The 19,572-nt window shown below is 42.8% G+C and overlaps 1 protein-coding gene across 3 annotated transcripts in view; it reads right to left on the bottom strand.

Moving 5' to 3' along the window:
* The window catches only part of ptprfa (protein tyrosine phosphatase receptor type Fa), a 227,574-nt gene that overhangs the window by 161,612 nt on the left and 46,390 nt on the right, over positions 1–19,572 (bottom strand). For all 3 annotated transcript variants that reach the window (XM_076079290.1, XM_076079291.1, XM_076079293.1), the window contains exons 3-4: positions 16,592–16,780; positions 6,007–6,117 (exon numbers count right to left, since the gene is read on the bottom strand). In XM_076079290.1, the coding sequence (XP_075935405.1) occupies positions 6,007–6,117; positions 16,592–16,780 (300 nt within the window). The remainder of the gene's footprint in view (positions 1–6,006; positions 6,118–16,591; positions 16,781–19,572) is intronic.

The following is a 19,572-nucleotide window of genomic DNA, read 5'->3' as shown; positions in this document are numbered from 1 at the left end:
GCAAATATTGTGGGGGGTGGGGGACGGGGGTTAGTTGGGGTAGCAAGGGGGGTGCACTGAGAGGGTTGGGGTCCTGAGAGAGGGGCCGGGACGGGCCTGAGGCGCCCAGCGAGACGCTGGCGCAGCACGGCTCCAGTCTGCCAGGCCTCGGCTTTAGGGAGGGTAAAGAGTGAAGAAAACCAACCTTCCCGTTGATCTGAGTGGTGACATTTTGGATTGTGATATTTGGATGGCGGAGTGCAATGATGATGGAGGGGTTTAAGATAAAGTGAAAAGGAAGAAGAAAAAAAAAGAAACAACAAGAGGGGCAAAATAAGGAGTAGGAGGAAGAAGACAAGGAGAAACAGAGAGAGTAAAACAGGCCAATATCTGCTTATCCATTAACGAGTGAGAACATCACAGTAGAGACGACGGCCTGTGCAGTGAGGTGACAAGCACACACACACACACACACACACACACACACACACACACACACACACACACACTTCAAATGACACATAACAATGCAGTGCACACAATCAAAAGGACACACTCTCACATGAGCACAAAGAGACACATCACCGGTGCGAATCTTAATGCGACTGTACGACACAGCGCTACTCCTGTGTTTCCAGTCGACACACACACACATGGAAGCACAGAAGCAGACACGCACACACACACACACACACACACACACACAGCCCTCCCTGTCCTTAGCTCTGCTGCAGCCCTTCAGAGCCGGTGAAATTAAGGCGGCGTTAAGGAGGCCGAGGCTCGCCGACAAGCAGACTTCATTAGGCACGCCGAAGCAGTCAGCGAGCTGCTACCCACATTTATTCTGCCCATTGACTCTGAGCGAGCTCAGCCGCCGGGCCCCAAAATCAATGAGCGCATAAAGATGGTTTCCCCTGATTGGATTAGTCAAACACTCACCTTGGAAATTTGTGCTCCTTTAGCCACATTTTTCGATGGAGGGATGAGCTAATATGGCATTAAAGGCTGTCCTGTTGGTCCACTTACCCACCACCTGATGACAACACGGCATTTAAGTAATAAGGACTGAGTTTCCCTCCAGTGTTCAAGGACTCTGACTTCTGGGGCTGAAGATGTACTTTCACTGCTGTGTAATGAGTCAGATTGACTGATTTAATACCAAACATTCCCGAACCACCCGGGCTATCTGATAATTAAGAGACATGTTTCCATGGTAACAGTGGGAGACAGCTGCTGACCAGTGGAACAGAATGAGCAACACGTGGCTCATCATCTGTGGTACAACGTTGTGTGGTGAGTAATGGGAAGGCTAAGAGCCGGTAAATATTGCAGTGACCTGAAAGATGTGTGAAGTGAGGAAACTAGTCACAAACTATACTGAGCCTGACTGATGAGTCAGCAGAAGTACTCAGCCACATTAAAGGAGTACTTCACCCCTAAGATGACCACCTGTATCAGTCACTCCCCATGTGTTAGCTTGAATTCTTGAAGAAAACTTTTCTCAAATTCCTCCTCGGTGAACGGAGAATCCAAAAGCGGAGGATAGTCTTGATGGACTGAAGTAAATGCGGAATGCGTTTAACAACAGCAGAACATCCTTTTACATTCTAAAACTGTAGAGCACTAGCAGAGCGGATTTGTGCGTAAATGAACACCACATCATCTTCCATTATCTTGAACAGCTACAGCAATTTCAAAGACATATGCGTTTGATAAATCACAGCTTTGTTTTATGTATGTGTTGTTGAAAACATATACACGTTAAATACTTCATAAATGAGACCAAACAGTTAACAGGCTATTTGATTATTTTTATTTACTCTCATCAGTGAAAAGAAAAATGTATGCTAGCCTTTCATATTAGATTCAATGTAATGAATACGCTACATTTATCAGAACAATAAGAACAGGCTCCGTCATGTACCGCAGATATAAATATTAAATAATAGACAATGGACAGAATTCTGCTCATTTATTTGACGACCCAGATAGACTCTCCTGCGACCACCTTTGGGTCCCGACCCATTTTTTAGGAATGACTGATGTAAAACACTTCTGTATAAACAGTCTCACTCTTGCGCAAGCGCGCTACTTGTCCATGCGAGTCCAGACAGGTCAAGACGAGTCCAAAGGTTTTAGTAAATATGCATGTGTTTGGGAAGAAGTGAGCATTGGACAGGATAAAGGACACTTGGATTGTGCTGCACTAGTTGTGTGAGAGTCCGTAGTGTTGTTGTGATGTTTTGATATAGTTTCGCCTCCATTTATTCAATTCATCCAGAATTGTTTTCATCTTTTGGATTCTCCGTTCACCATGGAAGCATGAGAGAATAACAATGTTTCCTTCAAGAATTCAAGGTAACATCAGGGTGAGCAAGAACAATCATACCCACTTCATCTGACATTGTTTGAGAATTAACAATGGATCCCCCACCTTTTACAGCTGTGAGACTCAGTTGAAAGCACCAGAAAAGCTTGTGATTGGACCTTGAGTTGAAATGAATTGACACAATTCAGTCACAGTCTCTCTTTATTTACTCACCACTTAGTTTTGAGGCATTTTAGTGTAATTTTCTTGATTTTCAGATACATATAGAGTAGTACATACTGTACTTAAATGTCATCATGGAGCCTTTCATCAATCAAATTAGTGTGTTAAAGTGCTATCATTGAGCACTGAAGCCAACTATCCACAGTGTGTGTATTTGATATCATAATTATTTTGTCTTGACAGATAAGTGGACCAAGAGGCATCTCTCCGTTCCAGGTAAAGTCTTGTATATGAACAACATCATCCACAGGCACATCCTCTCACAAACAACAGGGCAAACATAAAAAGCTGTCTCACATGTCCAAGAGAAGAGGTGCAAACGAAGCAAAGCACATGAAACAATGACAGAGAGCTGCCATCATGTGTAGACAGAAGGATAAGCATTGTAGAGATGAACAGAAACATATACAGTGTGTGTATATGACTGACACATGAGTGGAGGAGGGGCTGTGGACTGGGACACCAAATACAGAGAAAGAGAAGAGATAAAAAAATGCTTAAAAAACAAAAAAGACAAGGAGAAAAAAGAAGACAGACACTTTTGGAGACGTAGGCGACCAGCACACCTGGAGAGGTTAAAGGTTATGTCAACACAGACAGGAACCTTGAAAAGTGAAGCAGAAATAACAAATATACTTCACGATCTGACTGTGTTGGCTACGGCTCTCTGTTTGCTTTAGTGGGGGATGCTTCTTGCAAAAAACAATGACATTTTAATTGCAGACGAATGTAATACTCCTACCTATGTAGAAGCAGCAAAAAAAAATAGCTACAAAACTATGTCTTCATTTTTTGGATGTCTTGGAAAGGGCTTTTTTAAGTTCTCAAAGATGTTATTGGGAAACTGATGCATCTGTACCTGGTGGTAACCTCTGGGCCTGAAAAATGAAGTCAATGCAGAAGTGCCTTAAACTTCCATTTGTCACTCCTCTTGTTGCAAAAAGAAGTCTAATTGTATAGAAGTCTATGAGAAAATGACTACTTCTCACTTGATTTATTACCACAGTAAACATTGTAAATATGAGTTTATGGTATCAATCTCTAGTTTCAAGTCTTCTTCAATACAGCATGATGTTCATTTAGTACATTATGGTCCATTTAGAGTCAAACAGACCATGAAGCAGGGGATGCTTTAGGGTGATTACAGACAAAAAACAAGAATTCTATGTACAAAAACCAACATGGCCACAGACAAAAACAACATGGCGACAGACAAAAACCAACATGGCGACGGACAAAAACAAACATGGCTACGGACAAAAACCAACATGGATACGGACAAAAATCAACATGGCTACAGACAAAAACCAACATGGCTACAGACAAAAACCAACATGGCTACAGACAAAACCCAACATGGCTACAGACAAAAACCAACATGGCTACAGACAAAAACCAACATGGCTACAGACAAAAACCAACATGGCGACAGACAAAAACCAACATGGCTACAGACAAAAACCAACATGGCGACGGACAAAAACCAACATGGCTACAGACAAAAACAAACATGGCGACGGACAAAAACCAACATGGCTACAGACAAAAACCAACATGGCTACAGACAAAAACCAACATGGCTACAGACAAAACCCAACATGGCGACAGACAAAAACCAACATGGCTACAGACAAAAACCAACATAGCGACAGACAAAAACCAACATAGCTACGGACAAAAACCAACATGGCGACAGACAAAAACCAACATGGCTACAGACAAAAACCAACATGGCTACAGACAAAAACCAACATGGCTACAGACAAAAACCAACATGGCTACAGACAAAAACCAACATGGCGATGGACAAAAACCAACATGGCTACAGACAAAAACCAACATGGCTACAGACAAAAACAAACATGGCTACGGACAAAAACCAACATGGCTACGGACAAAATTCAACATGGCGACAGACAACAACCAACATGGCGACAGACAAAAACCAACATGGCTACGGACAAAATTCAACATGGCTACAGACAAAAACGAACATGGCTACAGACAAAAACCAACATGGCGACAGACAAAAACCAACATGGCGACAGAAAAAAACCAACATGGCGACAGAGAAAAACCAACATGGCTACAGACAAAAACCAACATGGGGACGGCCAGAAACCAAGATGGCTACAGAAAAGAACAATATGTTAGAGAAAAAAAATCTTTTCTCGTTGACAGCAGTAGCATGTCGACTTGTTGCCAGGACCAGCAGATAACCAACAAACAACTCCCAGAATGAAGATACACACTTAATACAACTAATTGCTGAAGCAATGTATTAGTTTCGGTTTTGAATTTTGAATTAATTTCTGCAGCAGATTTTGTCCCTTACTTCCTTTAGTGCCGTTGGTCTTTCGAGGGATTTCTTCATTACAGCAATTAAGATCTCTGTCATCGCACATATGGCAGGTGAGCATTGTATTAAGATAGACTTGAAACTAGAATTACCGCCTTGTGGTTGTATGCCTCCATCAACCAGTCATGTTGTCAAAAATGTCAAAAATGTCATTACTTCATAATGTTATCCTATAAAACATTTCTGTGAAATTGGCATAAGTAGCATATGAATTCTTGAGTTCAGTTCATCCTTGAGTCCAAGTGTTTGCGCCAAATTTGAGGAGGCATTTAAAGGCTAAGACGAGGAGTCATATTGACATTTGTGACACTCGGTCAAAATTGGTCAATAATCTTGATTTATGATTCAAAATAGTGTAAAATATATCATTATATTATATATGTAAAACACCTCTAGCAAAACCACATAAAAAATTGGGTAGTAACTGTATTTGGGATGCAGAAGCTTTGACATTGTCTTAAAGGGTAACTGCATCAAAGAGCATTGTGAATGGAAATGCAAACGAACAAGAGAAATTAATTTCCCCTGTGCTTTAAAAATTGCCATTGAGAACCTGATAGTGGTTGAGGCTAATTGACTTGTTTGTTGACAAGGCCTACTCGTAAGAAGACCTGAGGCTTTGCTTTCAGCCCTCTGGCTTTAGTGGCAGCGCATCCAGTCATCTGGAGGCCGCTTTCGGGGGAAATTTCCTGCCCGTCTTTTCCGACACGGGACGTACAAGGGCGAGCAGTGTTGGCTTATCTTTGTGGCAAGACTCCACATGTAAACTTCCACCTTCCCCGAAACAAAGAGAAGGAGCCGCAGCCAACCTCTCTTTCACAAAACACTGTGAGGTTGGCCAGGTCAAGCAAACTAACATTGTAGCAAAATACATAAATCAGTACCCAGGAGACAAAGACCAGACAGAAGGGGAGATAGAGAGAGCAGGAAATGACAGTGTGACAGCAGAGACCGGACGGGCATCAACAGGTTTGACTTTCACTGCAGTTGAATCCAGCGTTCCTATTAGCAGTCAGGAGGCAGAGCGTCGGTGTAGAAGAGGTGACAAGAAAGGACCTTAACGTTGGAGGCGGCGACCTGAACGGCGGCGGGGGGAGGGGGTCAAGAGGGATCTTACCTCGAACATAAAGGTTAGCAGGAGCAGAGTAGCGAGTCCCGGCGCTGTTGACTGCCACGCACTCGTACTTGCCCTGGTCCGACTCCTCGCTGTTCTCAATCTGAAGCGCTCCTGGGGAGGGAGGGCAGAATGTCAGAGTCCAAGTCGGCACCGCACACGTTCAAACTACCACACACACACACAGCGAGAGAAATGATGGTGGTGTAATATGAATCAGATACATACACACACTAGTCCTTAACTGTCCCTATCTTTGACATGTTTTCATTCTGTACCTTTAAGATATCATTCAGCATTTATGTTTCTTCCTGTTATTTATTATCTGGTGGACTAAGCTATATCTTCATGGCAACGACCAAATATTATCAGGTTTGTTCAAGATGATCCAGGACTTCTATCCAACTTGCTCATTGCTCAGCCCAGTCGCCAGAAACAAATGTTGACATTCTAAGTTTCTGCAAACGATGGACACATTGAAGGAGGACATTTTTGCATTCAGTCAGAGTGAGTTATGTAGTACAACGAGAGACTGTTATTGATAATGTGGCATGATAACGAGTATAACAAGTGAGAAAGTCCAACAATGGTGGGTGGAACAGGTGGTAGATGGGTCATACAAACACAAGACTTTCACTCAGGAGACTGCTGCTCATGGCCTGTGTGAAACCAAAAGTAAACGTTGACTTATTACGTAAGAAAGTCAACTAAGGGCAGTTGTTATGTATTTAAGCTAGCTACGTTGTGACGTTACATTGTTAACGTCACAACGTTACATTACTAATTCAACACAAACGTTTTTTTAACCTTAACCAACTAGTATTGTTGCCTAAACCTAACCGAGCGTTAACCACATGACATCGTTATGATATGAAACGTGTTTTTGGTTCAGAAATGTCGACATTCAGCGTATCCCGTGGTTTGTAGAAACTTTCAACGTCAACATGTTTTTCAAGGGACTGGGTTGCTACTACTTGCTGTAGTGTCACAATAGTAGTGTGCAGAAGCTTAATTGGTAAAGTCCTACTGTTTCTTGTTCTTGCACTGGGTGGGATGTCCCTTGGTTACTACAATCACAGGCACTGTAGTTTTTTCCCTAAATAGTCAATTGCACACAAAATGTGAATTAATCTACAGCTGTCTCACAGAGCCTCTGGCATGGCTGTAGAATGTTGGGCTTGTTGGACATCTTTTAGCTTTTTTGGATGAAACTTAATATGTGTGAGTCATTTTTTGGCTTCGTGCTGAAAGCCACAGAGCAGGCAGGGAAGGTATTGAGCAACACACTAACTCATTGTTGGTTCGGTGCTTTCATGGAAGTTATTCACATCAAACACCAACATTATCTCTAAATGCATTTTTGGAAATGACTGATCTAAGTGCTCATTGGCTCAGATGTTTCAAATAAACCATTACATGTTCTATACACTGCATGAAACAGTTAGTAGTTGCTCTATGTGATATTGTCATATTACCACCTGATCATAGAAAACAAATTATTTTTAAGCTGGTGGATGATAGAAGCTTTCTCTTCAAAGTCTACATACTGTATAAAGAACTTCCAGTAAAAGGTTTTTGAACACATTGTGGAGCAGACTTTGTCCCAACAGCTCTCAGCAAACTGTCTTAGGATGGTCTGAAAACTTTTTAGGGGTTTTTCCAAAGTGACAAATAGGACATGCAGAGAGAAACATGACAGTTCTGGCACATAAGATGTAATTAAAGTTACTAGAAGGAACCTTTATTTTGTGTTGATTTTGGTGGCCCCTGTGGACAAAAGCGGTAGTGCTTGTATGAGCACCAACACCTTGTTTTGTAAAGATCTGCAGCTGCCGGACTCTCTTTTGAAAACTTTGAATTTTACTGCGGGTCTGACAGTCTTCAGCCTGGTCGCTGACTGGAGGCTTTGCTGGAGTCTGAAGATGGTTCCGGTGAAACTGTTTTGTCTGATGTTGCTGAATGTTGTTAAATAACTATATAGAAATAGCCAATCTTCCCTCTGATGATCTCATTTGCATAAGTCATTTAAAGGCATCAGTATTAAATTGAGACTGTTTCAGTTAAGAGTTCCTTGTAACAACTTTAAAGACACTGTATTGCTTAAATCCAAAATGAGCAGAGATATGTTAAATGCCCTGATTGGTGGAGACCTTTAGCAAACCCTCCAATGATCACTGCTCTAAAAGCAATCTTTATGTATGCTAACGATCTTGTTAAGAGCTTTCATTTTCGGGGAAATGAAAGATAAAACTTACCTGGCAGCGTGATTTAAATCCATTCATTTCATAACAACTCCATAGCATTTATGCAAACATTTCATAATTAGTTATCAGTAGAGATGTTAGGTTTGAGATAGAGAACATAAATGTGTTCTTAGCGACTATGCAATATTTCATATCGGCAGTGAATGTAACATACATCATGCAGTTTTGCCGTGGACAATAAGAAATGTGAAAAATAAAAAACAGGTTAACAATGTACATATTTCAGAATACAATCCTGAAATGTAACATGGGATGGGTTTGTAACACAATGTTATGAACTACTTTTAAGAAGAATCAGTGGTTGAAGATAATGTGCGAGTGGAAACATCCCTGGTGAGTCTGGTGCAGACAGTGAGCCCAGAGATGGAGGAGGAGCAACCTTCATCTGGGATGCGTGTCCTCAAACGACTCTCTCACACACACACTCACACACACACACCCAGACAGCATGTGGGCAAGCCTTTCTCCTACATATCACAAGACATCCCGTCAGAACAATAACGAAACAGCTCCCATTGAGAGTCAGTCACTGTAGACAAGTGTGAAGTAGTGTATCTCAGCAGAGATATCTTTCTCTAGTTATCTATTCAAACTTTACACTGTGCGATGATTGTTTATCTCATTGCACACTCTTGCGTTTTAGGAGAAAATGCTTCGTTCTCTCCTGAGATTTGCAAAAACAGATGACGTCTGCTCTGACCTCTTGGCGTGAACAAAGTTAACCAGTGCTGCCGGAGAAGGTGTGTGTGACTTCTTGCAGATGAAGGCCTGAACGAAAATGTTAGAAGCTGACAAAACTTCCCCCGGCCGTCAGACGTTGAGCGTGTGTTTCCTCTCTCTGCAGCTGCCGAAGGACGGCGTGCAGACAGGGAGGTCAAACCTTTACACCTTGACGACGAGCATTTTGCAGACTACTAATTCTTTGAGAGTTATCTTACTGGACTCACTTCCATGACCCGGCTCACTGGAATGACCGAGGCCAGTGCCATCTACATTAGCAGTTGAGCATTCATATGTGTTCACATATGGTTTGGTTTAAGGTGCTTTCACACCTAACTTGTTGTGGTGCAGTTCGCACATTTGGTTCCGTTTGTTAAGGCAGATTGAAAAGCTGTCGATCAATACTCTGCTCCAGACCAAACATTTAAGCTAAGACCACCTGAAGCGGTGGGTCTGGGTCCACTTCAGATCAGACTGTGCAGCAAAATTCTTTGGTTGAAGATGTGATCCCTGAAAACGTACTTTTATCAGATGTAAATCAAGTGCTAGGCTGGTATTTAGTCCACCTGCTAATCATGGAAACGTCTCACAAAGTGACTTGTAAGGGCAACCATGGTAACACGTGTGGGGCTCGTCCCCTGATACATTGAAGTGAAACAGAGTTAAATAGATAATGTATTGTGATTCTGTCTACTTCATGTATTTGAGCAGTTTTCTTCATCAGTCCATTTTGTGTTGAAAGTGCTGGATGAGTGCTGACCAATAAATGTCTTGTATATTTGTATGTCACTGCGAAGATATCACGAACCAGAACTAAAAAGAAACTTAGTTTAATGGCTACATCTGGTGACCCTTCACAGACGGCTGAGAAAAAGGTTTATAATGGTGACGGCAAATAAAGTTATATTTAACAGGGCTTGAATGCTTTCTTTATCGCCTGACATCCCAAAAGCAATCAAGAAATCAAATTTAAAAGATACCTTATCTGTGGCTGTCGCAGGACTGTAATAAGCCCGTCCAATCATTTCATGCGGCCTGAATGAAATGATTGGACGTTGTTCGTTTATTGTGATCATTTTGGGGGAGTGGCTTTGGAGGGAGGCCTGTCAGTTGGCAACTTTCTCGCTAGAGTTAGAGAATTTTGGAGCTTGTGCTGTTAGCTACTTTTTATTGGATCAGAGTGAGCAACACTTTCACACTGCGTTCTCAGCGCCGCATTCACAGTGTGAAGGTGAGCTCTTTCTTTCACAGCGTGGGTTTGTGGTGTTGGTAGGCCTGAATGGATACTGAATGTGTATGGTGAGTAGTTTTAGACTCTAATTGATGTGACAAATTCAACCAAAATTCACATTATTCTGGTCCTGGTGAACCTCAGACCACCATGTAGAGGTGAACCCGAGTGGCTAAGATTGACAGACTGAACAAACTGCACCAAACATTTAACAGCAGACGTGAACACAACCAGCATAAGAACCTGTTATGTTTGGCTAGCTAGTTTCTGTTCCCTGGTTTCCTGATGAAATCATTTTCCAACAAGCGACTTTTTGTTCCACTTAATGGTAAATGGTGTTTGTTAGCATAGTGCGTGCTAACCCTTTGTTAGCCCACTGCTGCCTGCAAATGAGCAGAGGAACAACCTGTTCTCATTCCCAACTCGTCTAATACCGGTCTGATACTGACGTACCGAGGCACCCTTTAGCATCTTTATGAGACGCACTGGGCTTTAAAAACTCCGATATGAATCCATCCACGTCATTATTTGAAGCTCAAAGCAAATGAAGTAATGTATAATGTCCGCTGAGAGTGGAAGGGCGGGTTGAATGGTTGGGTCAAACAAACAGGACTTTGTGTCTCATGTAAAACTAAGAGCCAACGTTGACTTATTTCCTCACGTGAGTTGTTAGTATTATAATGAGTCTTTAGTCAGTCAAGTTACCGTCAACCACAATCGTAATCTAACTAAACGATTTGGTTGCCCAAACCTAACTTCCTGTTAAGACGGAAGTTTATTTTGAAAAGATGCTACCCATGTAACAAGAGTATATTGACAGTGACACCTCATCCCTGCTACGTCCACAACTGAAGCGAACGGGGTGCCTAGGACATACATCATAGTTTGAAGCTTAGGAGCACAGACCAAGCGCTGGTTTTTGACGGGTTGGGAGTGAGAGCGTGCCGGCAGGAACATCGGCTGGTAAGCTTTCGAGGTAAACTATCGTCAGTGGTTTTATTTGAGAACATAATCACTAGCAAGTGAGTACTTGTCTACTGTTTCCATCTCTCCCAAGCCCACACACGCTCCTGAAGAATGTGGTGACGGCAGAAAGAGTGGACAGAGGGCTGGAAATGGGACACACTGAAAGTGACAGGAGGAGGACAAAGGCGATGGAGGGGAGGGGGCAGTGAAGAGGAGGAGGATGAGAAGACTTCTTTTGTACCCAGCATTCTTACCTCTGATTGGTGTACCACCTGGTGAGGTAATTTGAATGCAAATAAGATTAGAGATAAAAATTAGCATTAAGAGAAAAGAAAAAAAGTGAAACAAAGAAAGACAAGAATGGCAGGAGAGCAAAGAGAGGAGGAACAGCCGAGATAAGAGCGACTGCTATTCTCACCATTTCATTAAAACAACGTGTTTCAGTGTTAGCTGAAAGTGAGAAAAACACTTCCTAATCATTATCAATCAAAATCAATTTAATAAATGACAACTGTGCAAAAGGTGTTCTTGGTGAAAACCCTTTTCTCCTGTACAAACATGTGTTCTTTTTTTCCCACAAGCACAAAATGGTGTAAATAATATATGCATTCATACCTCAGCTACGTCTGTCATTTATGCACCTGGTTATTTACTTTCACATGGTGCTTATTTGCTTGATACACCTGGCTATTTGCTCCACAGAGCTTGCATCCTGTTGTCATCATAAAGCTCCTGATTCCCCACACCTGCTTTTTCTTTTTTTTCTCCTGACAGCACCTGGCTATCAAGCACTTGACCCCTCATTCACCACCAACACTCCTGTGTTGGTTCTGTCTCCTGCATCCTGCCGTAACCGGGTAGATAAGAACACTAGCTGCCTGATCTCCTTCCGATGCAATTCAAAGAAACCTGCACTCGTGTCCTGGAATACACTGCAACGTCGCCGCCTCGATGGTGGATAATAATATTAAGCTCCAAAATTAGTGTTCTATTGATGTATTTTTATCACAGTTGTCATATCATTCGGGACATTTAATCTTGTACCGGCATTTTCCCCCGTGCACCATTTATGGCTGAACGATTCGAGGAGAATATCTAATTGCAACCAATATTCCAATTGTTATGGCTGTTATTTTCTATGAATCAAGCTTACAGCACTTTTAAACAAGTTATGTGTGTACCCAGTGCAATCAGATAAAATAGTGCGGTTGCTTCTGGCTGGGGTCCTCCAAGAGTTCAAACCAGACATCAAGAGTGATGCTGTGCTTGATTTCCAAATTCTGTAAAAACTGGTCGATTTTTCTATAGACACATTTACTGATCAAGCTGGAAATGAAGCTCTGCTTGACAGTTTAGCGGGAGATTCTGACATTCCCTCCACCGGCTGCTTGCTTATACTTGACAACTACTGTAAACCCAGTCGCAAGCGACAAGCTTGTATAAATGAAAAGTTGGAGGAAGAAGTTAACTACAACTCCCAAGGAGCCAATTTGCAGCTTAAATCAATTGACTTTTGAATTGTGGATCCATGTTGGATAAATTCAGCGACTAAAGCGTTGTGTTTCATTCGACCCTAACCCTAACTGGTTTCTTCTCCACGGCAATGGCTGCCTGGGTATCATTTCATTTCTAAGAAACAAAGTTAAAATGATCAACACTTCCAGAAACAAGTTGTTGATGCCTAGATCATTTATCGGAAGCAAGCCCCAACACTTTGGTGTTCTTGCACTAAAACAGGTCTGCCTCCCTCCTAGTAGTGCAGACACCTGGCATTCAGAGAGCATATTGCAGACAGCAGCCTAGATACCTTTATTTTGCTTTTGTTTGACTATCTCACAGAATTAATTTGAATTAGCTACAGTTCAATACATTTCCTGGCAGCAGTTGTCATTACAGCTGATGGAAAGTCTGGGTCACCAACTAAACCTTGCACCTGCTTCAGCTTATTAGGACACTGTTCACAACAGGTTATATAATTAAAATTTCAGCTTAGGGTTAGGGTTAGCTTATGATTCTCACATCGCAATTTTAAAAATGACTAATCGTTCAGCCCTGTTAGTATTCATTGTGAAAACACAGTAGTAGCATTTCCTCCTATAATCTTGCATATCTCTGGTGTAGGGAATCTTTAGCTATTGTCACCATTTTGGGCATATCACGTCACATGCAGCAAACGGCAGAGGGAGGGCTGGTTACCATGCAGATGCCGGTGATCTGGATGATAAACCAAGCCGCTCTCCAGTGTCAGATAGGTGGTGAGAGATAGCAGAAGGGAGGGGGGGGCCCTGGAAGCTGTGTGGCCCCTGGGGTCTGATGAAGGGGGACATCAGCAGCTTTCAGAGGGCCGGGCTGGGCAAGACTGAGACCTGCCATGACTTCCCTCCATGGCCTTCTCACAGCCAGAAGAATCCCGCGCCTCTACAGCATGAAACCAGGGTGTCATGACAGGTTTGTGGGGTTTCATTGTGAAAAATAATATGACTTTATTATATTTTCACAATGTCTGGATTGGGAGAGTTTTTTGTCCGTTGTAGCGTCCATCCAAAACAAAGTTAAGTACTGAATTGACAGCCCTCATATTTCATTTGAGAACTTAGCAACTTAGATGATGAACTGATGGTGCGTGGTTTCCATCCATATTTTTTTCTGTTTTGCCCTTTCCAAGCAGAACGAATGTAATCGAAACAAAATCACATCATGTGGATGGTGGAGCTCCTCTTGTCCACATGGCGAAGTGTTCTTGGGGTCAGAAACTGAACCCCAAGCTGCTACTGATGTTTGGCGAGCACCATGCATGGTAGCCAGTGTGTAGTCCACTTACCATGGAAACGTGATTGGCTGTTAGAGGGGACCTCCATTGAGTTCATACACCACTATCAGTTTTCTTGCCATAGGGAGTACTACTGAGCCTCTGAAAACAGTTTGTCTTTTGTGGCCCTGGAGGAGCTTTGTCCAATCTGAGAAAATAACCCTGATGACGTCGTAGGGATGTCACTATCTAGGCTTGGGCTTGTAGACTACAACTTGAAAACCGAAAGCCTTTGCTACAGACTGGGGGGCATGGAGTTTGAAAGACACGTTATTTTACCAGGCAGGAAATAACTCTTTGTCTATTGTTTCCATTGTGTGATCCAGTATTTTCATTGGTGTAGCGGTACAAAATGTACAGTTTGTTACGTGCCATGGTTGGCTACGTCTTCGTCAGAAGCTAATTGACTATTGGAGTTCAGTTTAGGCTTACAGTTAAAAAGCTGGTGCTGATGCTGAGTTCAAACGCACAAGTTCGAGCGACAAACAGATTTATATGGATAATTCCTGGACGACTGTGGCCTGTGCACATTTATATGATTCGCACGTGACAGAATACTATAACACGGGTCAAGCTCTGTGATAGACATATTTAGGTGATAGTGTGTCAAATAGGTTGACATGCTTGAATTTTCAGAGATACTCACATTTCCCGTCCTTTCCACCTCTCTGCCCAGTGTTGTAACTTACTGGAAAACTATAACGCTCCCAAACAGATCTAAATAACAGAGGAGGCTCTTCCAGCTCTGGTTTCTGGTTTACGTTCGCCATACTGTTGACACAGGCTAACCAGGTTTAGCTAGCAGACAGAGACTGTCCCACTATCAAAGCGTTGAGGGGGAACTCGCACTCTAGAGTTCATGTTCCACAGTTTCTGAGTCTAATTCAAGTGTATTAGGATAATGTAACTGGAAGTTTTGGGCATATCAAAAATTCACGTACTGAGGTCAACGTCCAGTATCGAACAAGTCAGGACATATACTTGGAAGCTTAACCCATACTAAGGGATACAAGTCCGAATATATCTGACTTTGCTGATTTACCATTTTTATTTATCTGTCTCTTGCGAGTGTACCACCATTCTGGAGTTGCAGTACTACATCAATGGAGTGCCCCTTTAATAGCCAATGACTGTAAAGCAATTCAGCTGGGGCAACCTTTGTCCACACATTGGCCACTGGAGTTTTCTGCTTTAAGTACTGACAAAAAGAAGAAAAATCTTGAAAATAAATAGTCTTCAGTGACTGGTGGTGTTGTGGTCAGTGTAAACACACAGGTATTACTGTGTTTGAGAATCAGGAGAAGAGCTTTGTTCTGCTTTCTTTCCCATGGTCCTGGGCTTTCAGATCCCGGGCTGGCAGTCACAGAGCTCGCTGGTCCAGCACCCAGAGTGTCCATCGCTGGTCTGGATCAAATCCCTCTTCAATGCGCAAGCTTTGGGTTCTAATTACTTGCAGACAGTTGAGCTCTGGAGCACCAAAGGAAGCCAGAGGACTTTTTTTTTCTTCCTTTTTCCGAAAGAGAGCAAAGGTCTCAAATTGAAAAATGAAGCTATTAGTGTTTCTTAATGGATCAAAGTCATTTAATAGAAATAACTAATTCAGGAGCAAATCCAATCACTCCTCTATATAATGAATTCTATTGAAACAAATACATTGAATAATTGCAAAGTGCTGACTTTGCACACGGCTACATATTTTCCCTTTGCCTTGTGTGGCACAGGATAACTCCGGTTTTTCATTAAAGGAAGTCAGCCATCTGTGCTTGGCTGCTGTGGGACTGCATGTGACGACGGGGCCCTATGAAACAAATTGAAACAAATTGCCGTGCTATTTGGTTAATAATACATGGCGTGTTTGTCCCTACCTAAGGCCCAGACTGCCACATGGGAAAAACTCTTCAGAGTGGACTTCAAAGCCAGTGATATCCTAGAGCCTGTCTGTCAGCGTTGAGACGAGAGGAGGAGGGGGGAAACCTGCTTCTGACTCTCGCTGCGAGAGCTGGCGGGGAAAGTTGATGTTGCGTAGGTGCTTGCAACTTTTTTGGCGGGGAGCGAACGTTTCTATTTCCTCACAGAGAGCGAGAGAAAGGGCAGCTGACAGGGTGTGTGCGTGGAGCTCGGTTGCTTAGCCAGCAGCCGTCCAGCTCTGCTGCGAGCTGGTTTCTGGCGGAGAAAGATGCCCTCTCTGCTCCCTTGGACCCCGGCCACCTCCTCACAGAGCCCGCTTCACACGGTCAGCCTCGGCGTTAACATTCATCACTGTCTGTGGAGGGTTGAGCACTGTTGGCACGCCGCTGCTCCCGCACAGGTGCTGCTCGGGGCAATCACTGCAATCTAAGTCGGAACCCTTTTATTTCTATCCCGAGCTTATTGTGCGTTTTGCCTTCTGAAAATCAAAAAGCACATCTTTCGCAATTAAGTGTTGTTATTTTTTGACTTATATCTTTTGTGCATCGGTACCCCTCAACCTGTCAATGTCCCATGTGGGCCATGATTTTGTAAACCGAATCCTACCCGGTATAAATGGTCAGGTATCACTCAGCTAACGGCACCGATTGCCGTACAGAGACTCCCAACATGTCGAGATGAGTGCTTTACCTGAACGCAGCTGTTTTATGCGCCCGTTGCTGCTGCCGATGTCCACGGGCAGGAAGTCTTTGAACCAGTAGATCTCCGGGTCGGGGTTGCCGCTGGCCGCACACAGCATCGTGGCCGTGCGCGTTCTCTCCACGACCTTCAGCTGGGGCCCCATGTCGATGGTGGGGAAGCCGTGGGGGATCTGGTCCTCTGCGATAAAGATGGACACAAACAAGCATGAAATTCAAACATAGCAAAATCCACCTCCATTGTAAATACCGCTGGGCCACTGCATGACTAATCCTTCTATGGAATTTCTCGTCACGGTTCTGTGTGAACGAGAGCGAGGGCGATGCAATTTCACCCCGAGTGGAACGGGTGCTGGAAGAGGACGGCCCCCCAACCGCGCTCGCATAATCTGAGACGCTCAGTGCGGTCAAATGCCAAGTCCTGCCAAAATTATGGATGAAACATAATAAAATCATGGGCCGAAAAAAATCCCATTCCACACCTCTGTCCATGCAACAGTCAGAGCCTCACACACCTCTCATCATCATGGCATTCACACTTCCTAAACTAAACAGGGGTTCTCAACCTTTTGTAACAAAGCCCCCCCTCTCATTGTTAAAACCAAAAGACCACCTTCCCAAATAAAAGAGAGAAAAGATGACGGAACATAAACTGGGCTGTGGCACGCCACTTTCAGCTGTAATGTAAAAATATTCTGCTTCCCCTCAGGCGAACGAGACACAATTCAAGCCTGTGCATTCTTGTCTCCTTATTGTAATTTTAATAATGAATCTGACAGTCTGCGGTGACGAGATGCGCTGCAGAACAGCAGGCTGCTGCCAGATGTGACGTAAAGGCGGCTGAGGATAAGGATCTTATGTAGATCATAAGATCACAAAAGACACAAAAGAGATGGACTCACATGTCTGACTCATTAGAAACGATGGTTATGATTACGTGGCTATAAGAGCGTAGTTAGCCTCTGCTACAGCCATGGGGAAGTCTGAGGGAAGTGATATGTTAAAAACTCTCCATACTTTTTATTGACCAGAGACACAAAGGTGAAAACTTTGACTCATGGAGTTGATGGTCTGTCAGGTACTTGTAGATCTTTATATTTACGTTTAAGAGAGACATCAAGGGTGGTGATGGGAACTGATTTTGTCTTTTTTTTTTTAAATCAACTGTTTTGATTGCATGAAAGAAAGTCAACTTTTTTTTCCTGAGATTCCTGATTTTATGCACATGGCGGTGTGCTCCTTATACTACGACAGTTTCACTTCAATTAGGTAAAAAAATGACAATAAATGGCCTCGCTTACAGTATCACAATATATTGAATGGTAAGCCCTGTATCATGATACGTATTGTAACGCCAGATTCCTGCCAATACACACACTACTGACTGAGAATGACCAAAATGAAGAAAATGGTCCTAAAACGTTACATCACAAGTTGTTGGGCATAGAGGCACCTGGCACACACCAGACCGCCAAAGAGTTCTGAAGAACTACCAGTGCCATCCATATCGGTTGGGCAACAACAAACCCAGCAACAGCTGTCTTGTTGAAACAGACCCAGAGGGGGGGTTAAATCGTCTAATATGATGTCAAACGGCAAAATTTGTATTTCATTACAGAAAGATCTTTAGCGATTTTCATATTGAGCTTTTCCATTTTGGTCATTTTTTCAGCTCTGCAATGTCAGTGTGCTTTGATATTTATAGTTTATGATGACTGTATATTTTCTCCATAGAAACATCTGTACACACAGCTGATTTGCAACAACAAATACATTTTGTAAGGTAACGTTTTCCATTGAGAAATGTGATACGGAACATTTCTTTGGTTATGACTACGCATTGGCAGCTCTTGGTTAAGGTTAGTGAAAGAAAGAAAGTTCACATGAAGTTGAACCGTGAGTCACAATATATATATTAACATTTAAGCCAGTGTACATCCACCACCTGCGTCTCGTTCAAAAACTCCAATAGTCTGGGAACCACAAGTGGCTGTACGTTTGTTGAAACATCCTGAAAGCCGATAACCTCTATCTTGTCTCAGATGACGTGCGTTCAGCTAATGACCACAGAGTCTTAGACATGCTCCGTGACAATAGAGCAAAGCAGGTTACGCATGTAGGATTCTGTCCTCCTCCCAAGACACCTGATATTCACGCATGAGCTCTGTGAACCCAGTAAATGAACAGACTTCACAATAAATGTAGCTGTTCCAAGGCTACACAGCCACACACTAGAGAGGGGAGAGATTAGCACGCCTCTTAAAGGAGACCCTACAACTTAATCCACTGTGGCCTCACGGTTGTTTCCACTTCATCACTTCCTCATTTTTATCCTCTTAGACATTTGTGTTACATTGTCATAATCGGCATGTGGTTTTGTGAGGTCACAGTGACCTTTGCCACCAAATTCGAATCAATTAATCCTTAAATCTGAGTGGATGTTTGTGCCATATTTGTAGAACTTCCCTCCAGGTGTTCCTGAGATATTGCATTCACAAGAAGGGACGGACGGATGAAGCAGAAAACATTATGAAAATTGTGAAAAAATGTAAAAAATTAAAATAAAATACGGAGCTGGGGAGGGGGGTAAGATTCAGAAAAAATGTTTGGGAAAAAAAGTCATGACAGAGAAACTAAATCTGAGTGGAATGAAAATTGAGTGGAGTGCTAAAACCTAGTGATGTTTTTTATGTTAAGGAACCAAATTGCTTTACTTTGCAAGTATGGATGAACCTCATCACACCACAGTTGCTGTTAGTGTTAAAATATATCATATGGTAGCGGACTCTCCATCCATCCATCCCCTGATCCGGGCCCAGGTCACAGGGGCAGCAGGGTATTCCAGGCTGACGTACAAGACATCCTCCTTCGTCTAGTCAAAGATAGAAGTTCTTTGTCTCTGCTTTCATGTAACTTCTACAATAGAAACATTTATTTACTTTCATTATTAAAGAAGATGAAAGAGAACATGTA

This window comes from Anarhichas minor, unplaced genomic scaffold (genome assembly GCF_050575085.1).
Source record: "Anarhichas minor isolate MPS153535 unplaced genomic scaffold, ASM5057508v1 ptg000071l, whole genome shotgun sequence".
Taxonomy (NCBI): domain Eukaryota; kingdom Metazoa; phylum Chordata; class Actinopteri; order Perciformes; family Anarhichadidae; genus Anarhichas; species Anarhichas minor.
Note: the sequence above shows the minus strand (reverse complement) of the source record. Positions and strands in the feature narration are given on the sequence as shown.